The sequence below is a fragment of the Nanorana parkeri genome, unplaced genomic scaffold (assembly GCF_000935625.1).
Source record: "Nanorana parkeri isolate BGI_ZX_2015 unplaced genomic scaffold, ASM93562v1 scaffold2, whole genome shotgun sequence".
Lineage (NCBI taxonomy): Eukaryota > Metazoa > Chordata > Amphibia > Anura > Dicroglossidae > Nanorana > Nanorana parkeri.
The window spans coordinates 830,783-840,811 of NW_017306270.1; the positions used below are offsets into that span (position 1 = coordinate 830,783).

The 10,029-nt window shown below is 48.5% G+C and overlaps 1 protein-coding gene across 3 annotated transcripts in view; it reads left to right on the forward strand.

Moving 5' to 3' along the window:
* The window catches only part of ZFYVE27 (zinc finger FYVE-type containing 27), an 85,644-nt gene that overhangs the window by 306 nt on the left and 75,309 nt on the right, over positions 1-10,029 (forward strand). For all 3 annotated transcript variants that reach the window (XM_018558398.1, XM_018558477.1, XM_018558553.1), the window contains exon 2: positions 7,115-7,327. In XM_018558398.1, coding sequence (XP_018413900.1) covers positions 7,116-7,327 — 212 coding nt within the window. In that variant the 5' untranslated portion in view covers position 7,115. The remainder of the gene's footprint in view (positions 1-7,114; positions 7,328-10,029) is intronic.

The following is a 10,029-nucleotide window of genomic DNA, read 5'->3' on the forward strand; positions in this document are numbered from 1 at the left end:
GTTTTGGGGGGGGGGGGATTTTCTATGGGTAGCAGGAAGGGTCATGTTACTTATTTATATTCATAATGTCTCTGACCTGTTCACGCAGCGTATACATCCAGCTGTTGCGCGGTTGAGGGAAGACGACGTCTCCATGACGACTTTCAGGGCTTGTGGTTAGAACGAATGAATAAAACACGGGTGAGTTGACGCAGATCGTTACGCGTTTACGTGCGTTTTTATGCCCTTTTCTTCCCCATGGCTTTTGTCATCATATTTGCGGGTTGTCTACCCTTTTCTGTTGGGGGGAGGGACATATCGAAACTGGAGCAGCAGAATCCGAAGCAGTTGCCCGTGGCAACCAAGCAGCGCTCTTAAATTTGTTCAATGAAGCTTTGAAAGAGAGAAGCTGATTGGTTGCTATGAGAAACCGCTCCAGATTCAGCCTGCTCTGGTTTTGCTTAATTCCCCTCTAGGTGCGTTTTACTTGCGTTCAAGCGAATCACGGAAAAGCAGGCCGGGTGCGCAACGGCTGCATGCTAAAAGTCAGCGGGGGGTAACTGGAGCCAGCGGCAGCACCAGGGTGGGTGTCACCTTGTACAGCAGCCGCACATGCGTTACCATGTCTGTGGTGTGACATCATTGCGCATGCACAGCGATGCCGCATGGTGACCATCTTGTTGGGAGGAGGAGATATTTACCTGGCGGGATCAGATATGCCACTGGGTCCACCCTTCTCTCTTGTCGGCCCATGACCGAGTGCCCGACTTTTAGAAGGGGGTGACGCCAACATGACTGTCAGTCATGTTGGTGTCACCCCCTCTGATGATATCACCCATTGAGGGCTGAACCCCGTGACGCCAATGACTGGAGCAGACAGAATCTGGAGCAGTTGCCCATGGCAACCTTTCATCGCTCATTTTTAAAGCTTAACTGAAGAGAGAAGCCATGGGCAACTGCTCCAGATTCTGTCTGCTCCGGTTTTGATAAATTCCTCTCTGTTGGTAGCTCACGGCTGGTGTACGCTTTGTGACAGCGATGTGTGTGTAGCGCTGCCTTGCGTTGTAAGCTGTCCACACACAGACAGATTTCTTTAATTTAGCATGCAGGCTGAACGAAGAAAGTAATGGGGCCCGTTCACACTAAGACGTTCACAAAAACGGCGTACAAAATGCACGTGCGTTGCCCTGCGTTCATACGCTCTTACATTTAATGCGTGTATCTCTGTTTTTGTATTTACGTTTTTTTTAAAGGTGCATTCCCTCTGACCTCATTCACCTTCCTGTTGTGGCCTCAATTTGTACGTTTTACTTTTTTTCTTTTCATCGCGTGTTTACGTTCAGACGCATTTTATTGGCGTTAAAGGGTGAAAGCTTTGCGTTTTTAACGTGCATAAGCGCAGCGCTGTAGTGCGCACATAAACCATAGAAAACAAATGTGCCCTGTGTGTCATTGGGAGGGGAATTTATCAAAACTGGAGCAGACAAAATGTGGAGCAGATTTGCATGGCAACCAATCAGCTTCTCTGTCTCATTTCAGCAAACTGAAGAGAGATGCTGATTGGTTGCCATGGGCAACTGTTCCAGATTGCATCTGCTCCAGTTTTGATCAATTCCCCCATTGTGTTTACCAGCGGTGCACAGGTAAACGCACATGGCACGAATGGGCCTTACTGGGTTCCTCCATCCATGCAGATGAACAAATCTCCCCCGCCAGGCTACTGTCTACCCGGGCAATGGCTGCAGCTGATGTCACTATTCGGCTGACAATTTTTCACCCGGCTCCTTCAACAGTCTATTTGTAAACACTAGATCCGTTTTGTAAACACTAGATCCGTGTTTAATATATTTTGTGAAAACTTTATGTGCAAACACGTGATCCGTTTTGTAAACACTTTTTGAAGTAAATATTTTCTCCTTTGCTCATTCAGGGCAAAACAACAGGTTCACTTTAATGGCAGACATCCACAGAGGTATAAACGTGCCTTCCTCTCCCCCGCGTCCTAGTTTACACCGGGATATTGGCTATCATGGGACAGCCCTGATTGGCCTGGCGCTGTCACATGACTGTGTAGCATGATCTTCTATACCCAGAAGTACCAGGAGGAGCGGTTGTCCATAGTAACCAATCAGCTTCTCTCTTTTCAGTCAGTTTTGTTCAGTTCGGCTTTGAAAATGAAAGAGAAAAGCTGATTGGTTGCCGTGGACAACTGCTCCAGATTTTGATAAATTTACCTTGAGGTGTTTCCTTTGGCAACCTCGGCACTCCAGCTGTGGAGTGCCGAGGTTGCCTACCCCTGATTACAGCAAAGCCATAGATTTGCTTTAATGTTGATACTCTCCAAGCATTCAGGATTGGCAACTGAAGGAAATACCTCATGGGGAATTTATCAAAAGCTGAGGCAGTTGCCCATGGCAACTGATCAGCGTCTTTCCATTTTCAATGTACTGTGTGTGTAAAGGGAATTTTCTAGTTTTGGATGGAGTAGGGGAAGATTAGACCCTCTGTTAAGTCTTTATCACTCTCTGTGTTTCTGATGGGGAGATTCTCCCATCTCTTTGTCCCCATTGGTCAGGACATTTATACATTTTCAGTTGTCACCAGAGCAAGAGGTGGAGAATATTCCTCCAGTGGGGACAAACGTTCCCATGACAACACTCTAAGGCAGGGGTGGGCAAACTACGGCCCTACAGCTGTGGTGAAACTACAAATCCCATGATGCCTCTGTCTCTGGGAGTCATGCCTGTGGCTGTCAGAGTCTTGCAATGCCTCATGGGATTTGTAGTTCCACAACAGCTGGAGGGTCAGAGTTTGCCTATGACTCTCTCAGAGGCAGGTGCATAATGGGATTCCTAGTTTCACCACAGCTGGAGGGCCAGAGTTTGTCTGCCCCTGGTGTAGTGTGTTCACTTTAGGGCAGGGGTGGCAGTCTCTGGCCCTCCAGCGGTTGTGGAACTACAAATCCCATGAGGAACTTTAAGAATGACAGCCCCAAGCATGACTCCCAGAGGCATCATGGGATTTGTATTTTCAGCACAGCTGGAGGGCTGGAGTTCGCCCACCCCTGACTTTGGGGAGATCTCCTCTCATTTCCTGTTGCCTCTCTCTGTGACAGGAAGTGAAGGGAAATCTCCCCAGAGGGACAGAGATGGCAAAAACCCACAGACATGGCTTCCGGAAGCAGGTGCATAATGGGATTCGTAGTTTCACCACAGCTGGCGGGCCGGAGTTTGTGTACCCCTGGTGTAGTTTGTTCACTTTAGGGCGGAGGTAGGCAAACTCCGGCCCTCCAGCTGTTGCCGAACTACAAATCCCATGAGGGAGGGGCGTCCCGAGGCCGGGTGTCACCCGCAGCAGAGACCGGGTGACACCCCGGCCGTGACATCATCGCGCATGCGTGGTCATCTTACAGCCGTGACGTCATTACCAATGCGCGCCCTTCTACTTGACGGGATGGGAAGTTCACCCGGCGGGATGAGGTATGCCACCGGGTCCCCTCCTCTCTCCGGACACTGTCGGGCACTCGGTCCATGACAGAGTGCCCAACTTTTTAGAGGGGGTGACACCAAAATGACTGTCAGTCATTTTGGTGTCGCCTCTCTAATGGTGTCACGCGGGCCGCACCCCCTTGTGACGCCACTGCCACGAGGCATTGCTAGACACTGACAGCCACAGGCATGACTCCCACAGACAGAGGCATCATGAGATTTGTAGTTTCACCACAGCTGGAGGGCCGCTGTTTGCCCACCCCCTGACTTTAGGGAGATCTCCCCTCACTTCCTTTTGCCTCTCCGTGAGCGGAAGTGAAGGGGAAATCTCCCCAGAGGGTCAGAGACGGCACCTGATCTGGGTCTTATCCCTTCCAGACTTTATTTACAACTGAAAATAACAAACGTTTGGCTCTACATACATGTAATGCTTGTGCACATGGATGTCTTGTATGCGTCTATGTTCTCTTGGCACGCGACAAGTGCGGCCCCGGCTGTCAGATGGGATTGTATGAAGAATAGGGATCACAGCTTGTATGCACACATAGGGAAGGGGTTGTTGAAGGGAGGCCGCTCGCCCTATTGTGTAAAGTTGTTCAACCTTCTCTGTGTCTATGGGGCGGGGGAGGGGATTGTTGACTTTTTTTCAGTACAGCACCAACCCGGCCTGGTCTGCTGGCTGCATGACAAGCCTGACGCGGCGTCATCATATCCATTGTATGTCAGGTATTCCAGCATTCCACGGATAATTGGAGACCGGTCAGGCCTGCTTTAGAGATTTGCACAGTGTGCATGTGTACAGAGGTGCATTTTATTTAACATGAGGCCCGGTGTATGGTCTTGTATCAATGCGTGTTTTGTTTTATGCGCTCTGGCATGCATATTGGCGGGTATTCATAAAAACTGGAGGAGACGGTATCTGGAGCAGTTGTCAATGGCGACTAATCAGATCCTCAAAGCATAACTGAACAAACTGGAAAGAGAAGCTGATTGGTTGCCCTGGGCAACTACTCCAGATCCTATCAGCTTCTCCTCTTGAGTTTGCTCAGAAAAGCACTCACCTCATAGTTCTAGCCGACCTGTGACAATGAGACTGTCACATGTCGGCTCAGTAGATCGGGAGGTGAGCGAACACATACCGGGTTCCCTCACCTCTCGATCCTGTCACGGCTCTCTGCTGTGACAGGGGAAGGGGCTGGATTCCCCTCTCCCTGCTCCGATCTGCCAGCGCTGACTGGCGGAACGGACGGGGGAGGGGGCGGGTACAGCTGGCTCTGCCTCTAGATAGGCAGAGCCAGCTGTCACTCACGCAGCTGGGCGGATCTCGACGTCCATGTCGGGATCCGCTCCGGCGTCTCAGTATACGGCGAGCTGTAGCTCGCCGTATACTGAGCTTAGGGTAATGGGAGGACACTAGTTTGTGTCCTCCTGTTACCCTAAGGAGAACTATGGGGAAAAACACTGACCCCATAGTTCTCCTTTTAAGCTTTGAATATGAAACAGGATCTGATTGGTCGCCATGGACCAGAGTTTGTCTGCTCCAGTTTTTATGAATCGCGCCCCATGCATTTTTTTTTATAATTGGGAGTAGAGGGTTAACGTCCATTGACCGAGGCTTTTGAATACCTGTTGCCACGGCATCAAGACTCATGTTATGTTTGTGTTCGTACATCGTCATTGACGCATCACAACAGGAAAAAAAGGACGCATCCTATTTTTAATAATGCGCTGCACTTAAAACCAAAATGTCGGCTGAACGGTTACTGCGAACAGCGGCAGCACCAGCCAGAAGTAGTGATGGGCTCGGGCGTGTTCGCAAGCGCCTCGTGCCTCGTGCCGAGCCCGCCAGGAAGCCGTCAGCGCGCAGGGCCAATCACAGGTACTGAGACATGCACCCGGTCCGCAGCTGCAGAGATGGGGAAATGTCTCGGTGCCTGTGATTGGCCCCATGCAAAGGCATGTTGGGATTGGTAGTTAGAGCACAGCTGGAGGGCCCCCCTTGGGTTAGAGGTTAGTACCTCTGTCACTTTTTAAAGCGGAAGGCCGGAAGTCTCACACTGGATTACTGCACAGATCTGAAATCCACAAAGCTCACTATGAATCCAGTAATAATGCACATGAATGTTGTATTTAGGCTCTGTTCGCACCTAGGCGTATCGAATATGCGCGTTTGTCGCGTGTTACGTGACACACGTTTTTACCGCGATTCGCGGTAAAAAAACGCAAGACAAACGCGTGTTTCCGAGGGCTACTTGGCTGTATCCCAATGGAAACGCGCGACAAAAACGCCGCAAAGAAGCTCCTGTACCTTTTCAGGCGTAGGCCGTTTTGTAGCGCGTTCAGACGGGCTGAAATACGGCAAGGTGTGAACCATACCCATAGGAAACAATGGGATTGTCATGTTTGAGCGTTTTGTCGAGCGTTCGTAGAGCGTTGAGCGCGCTACAAAACGTACAGGTGTGAACCAGGCCTTAGTGTTTTCATATCCTGGAGTTCAGCTTTTAGAGGTAGACGTATACAAATTGTTGAGTGCGTTTTGTCGTTTGTTTTGCTTTACCAATTTGGTGCAGCGACGCATGGGGTTTCTCAGCTGCCAATGGGATGTGCGGGATCCCTTGTGTGTTTCTGTACCTTTTTAAGGAGGTGGGGCGTCCTCCTGACAGGCCTGCACCCAATTTGATATCTTCTGCCCCATGTGCTCCAAGATGGAGACTCTCATAGTTTAGAGTTAGGACCGCACTATAAGAGGTGCCTTGGCGCGGCAGTGCGGCTTACACATCCTTTGCAGAAGACGTGTATCCAAACCTCTGTCATTGTCCTTAGTGGTGAGACAAGTTGTTTTACATGCTGGTTTGTGAGTGTGCCATGATGCCTTTCTACTGTATACACCATACTGGCGCACCGAATGTTCAACATTTAGCCCATGTGTCATAACACCTAGAAAGTATTCGCCAACTTTATATATGTTACCGCAGGGCTGGGCAACCTGGGCACTCCGACTGCTTTGGAACTACAAGTCCCATGAGGCATTGCAAGACTCTTGACAGCCACAAGCATGACTCCCAGTGGCAGAGGCATGATGTGATTTGTAGTGCCAAGGTTGCCTATCACTGTGTTACTTCTGTCCATACCTGTGGTAAAGAGAGGCATGCAAACAAAAAGCTTCCGTATAAAGACTTCACTTGTGCAGAGTTATATGTTGCATGACGGGCAGGTCAGAAATGGAACTTTCAGCAGGTGACAGGCAGACGGGAGGTGCGTCCTCGTCACCTACAAATTACTTTCAGCTCTTCTGACACAAAAGGCAATTATGCAGCAAGCCCGTCCCACATCCATAGAGAGCGGGCAGTAACCACACAACCTTGTTTATGTTATGCACTATAATCCTGTCGCTTGTCGGCTCCGATCTGACCTTTGAGCATATATTTGGTTGCGTTTCGAGATTAAGGATCTGTCGCCGTGCGCCAGTTCCCTGTGATCGGATCGGTCGTGTTTGCACTACCGAAAATGCTTTGGAAGCTCATGAGGCGCTTGGCGAGGAAGAGGTTTTCAGTTCAACATATTCAAAGCATTTGTGTATGTCTTGGGTGGAGTGGAATGGTGTAACGTTCATACTGTGTAACCAGGTCTTATGTTCTCCCTCGCAGCATGCAAGCTACGGAGAAGGATGCATTGTGTTCCGGCGGCACTGGCTGGTCAGACAGCAGTCCCACGATGACGGATTCTCGGCCCGAGTCCCCTCAGGCTACGAATAAGACGCAGGCGTTTGACTTGTTCAACTTGGTCGTCGCTTACAAGAGGATAGAAGTTTATCTGGAGCCGCTCAGAGACGCCTGGGATGTGATCAGATACCTGTTGAGGTAAATGGGCTTTGTGACGTTCTGTCTTCACACTTTCTTTGCTCTCGGCAAGATGTTGAAAAGTCATAAAGTGATATCAAAGCCTGAATTTTGTTCTTTTTTTAGCAATTTCTACTTCAGACCTAAAGACTTGTATGAGGATTTATTTTTTTTTTTTTGAAAAATCTTCCTTTTTATGCTTGTTCCCTGTGCTTTGCCTTAACGTTCTGTTTTTAGGGTGGCTCCTTCCCTTTGCGGGCTCTTTCCCTTTGCGGGCTCTTTCATTCTTTTCTTTTGCGTGCTCCTTCTTTTCTTTTGCGTGCTCCTTCTTTTCTTTTGCGTGCTCCTTTTTTCCTTTTGCGTGCTCCTTCTTTCCTTTTGCGTGCTCCTTCTTTCCTTTTGCGTGCTCCTTCTTTCCTTTTGCGTGCTCCTTCTTTCCTTTTGCGTGCTCCTTCTTTCCTTTTGCGTGCTCCTTCTTTCCTTTTGCGTGCTCCTTCTTTCCTTTTGCGTGCTCCTTCTTTCCTTTTGCGTGCTCCTTCTTTCCTTTTGCGTGCTCCTTCTTTCCTTTTGCGTGCTCCTTCTTTCCTTTTGCGTGCTCCTTCTTTCCTTTTGCGGGCTCCTTCTTTCCTTTTGCGGGCTCCTTCTTTCCTTTTGCGGGCTCCTTCTTTCCTTGCGGGCCTTTTCTTTGCTTTGCGGGCTCATTTCCCTGGCAGGCTCGTTTCTAATGTGTGCTTCTTCCCCTTGCAATCTCCTTTCCCTTTTCTGCTTTTTCCGCTTGCAGCATCCTGTGCAGCCCATCTGTACAGGAATACAGGGTGTGTGGCACCTTTCCCTTGCAGGCTCCTTCTTTCCTTGCGGGCTTCTTTACCTTGTGGTCTCTTTCTTTCCTTTTGCAGGCTCCTTCTTTCCTTGCGGGCCCCTTGTTTGCTTTGCGGGCTCATTTCCCTGGTGGGCTCGTTGCTAATGTGTGCTTCTTCCCTTTGCAATCTCCTTTCCCTTTTCTGCTTTTTCAGCTTGCAGCATCGTGTGCGGCCTTTTTGTAGTTGACCTTAGGTGTACACCCCTGGTGAGGAATACAGGGTGTGTGTGCATAGGCAGCATCCTCACATGTACTACATTTCTCAAAGACATGCTGGCACTATGCATGATTGGGGCTGTAGTTCCGATTATTGTAAACAAATGAATATTACTGCGGTTATTAGTATGTGTGCGCTGCAACAGGAAGTTTGGCGAAGTGGCCTACAGGAAAGGATGAGATGTGGGAGCAAAATGTCAGAAAAATTTGTTGTTATAACCCGTGTTTGAAGGAATCGACTAAAGTGCTGTGCAAAAGTATTTCCACCTTTTTTTTCATCCAGGTGAGAATGGCATAGCTCATGCTTCCTTTCTCATCTAGGCGAGAATATTGTATCCCCAGCTTCCGCCTTTCCCATCTAGGTGAGAATATTGTATCCCCAGCTTCGGCCTTTCCCATCTAGGTGAGAATATTGTAACCCCAGCTTCCGCCTTTCTCATCTAGGGGAGAATATTGTAACCCCAGTTTCCCCCTTTCCCATCTAGGTGAGAATATTGTATCCCCAGCTTCCGACTTTCCCATCTAGGTGAGAATATTGTATCCCCAGCTTTCGCCTTTCTCATCTAGGGGAGAATATTGTATCCCCAGCTTCCGCCTTTCCCATCTAGGTGAGAATATTGTATCCCCAGCTTCCGCCTTTCCCATCTAGCTGAGAATATTGTATCCCCAGCTTCCGCCTCTCCCATCTAGGTGAGAATATTGTAACCCCAGCTTCCGCCTTTCCCATCTAGCTGAGAATATTGTATCCCCAGCTTCCGCCTTTCCCATCTAGGTGAGAATATTGTATCCCCAGCTTCCGCCTTTCCCATCTAGGGTAGAATATTGTATCCCCAGCTTCCGCCTTTCTCATCTAGGGTAGAATATTGTATCCCCAGCTTCCGCCTTTTCCATCTAGCTGAGAATATTGTATCCCCAGCTTCCGCCTCTCTCATGAAAGTGAGAATGACATAGCCCCGGCTTCTGCCTTTCCCATCTAGGTTAGAATGACATAGCCCCAGCTGCCTGCAGACTCTTGGGATTCTCGTGTCACACATCCCCGGAGGTTTAGGGGCAATCTACACCACACTGTGCATGCCCTCTTACACATCATCAGGGGGCGGCAGTCTCTTTCAGGTTCTTGCAGCTGGCTTTAGTGCTACTTTACGTTACAGTGAGTTCCTGATAATATGACAGATGGCAAATTGTTTTCATAGTCATAAAGCACCGTATCTTGTCTGTTTTTTGCCCTGAGGGTTTGCATGTCCTGTATACATTTCCCTGTGAGGTGAATTAGTTCCAGTTGCACTTGTTTTTTTTATTAATGACTAAGTTTCCTTAACAAGGGTAAAACCCCTGTCACGTTGTGTTTTGTGTTTTTTATTTTGCTCAATGCTTCTCAAGGATTTAGATTTGGATCTCTCCAAATTTAGAGGAAAGCACCTCCTTATTTAGACAGTTGTCATTGGACAAAATACCAATAGAAGATGTCTCCTCTAATTATTTTCTGGTAACCACTCAAATAAATCTCACTTTAAATACCCTTAAACCTGAAGTTTAATTCTGCTTATATTTAGTCTTTTTTGGTTGCTCCCTCCACCTCCCCTCATTAAATATGAAAATGATTAAATAAAACCTTTGCATTAATTCCTTATTTTCTATCCATTGATGC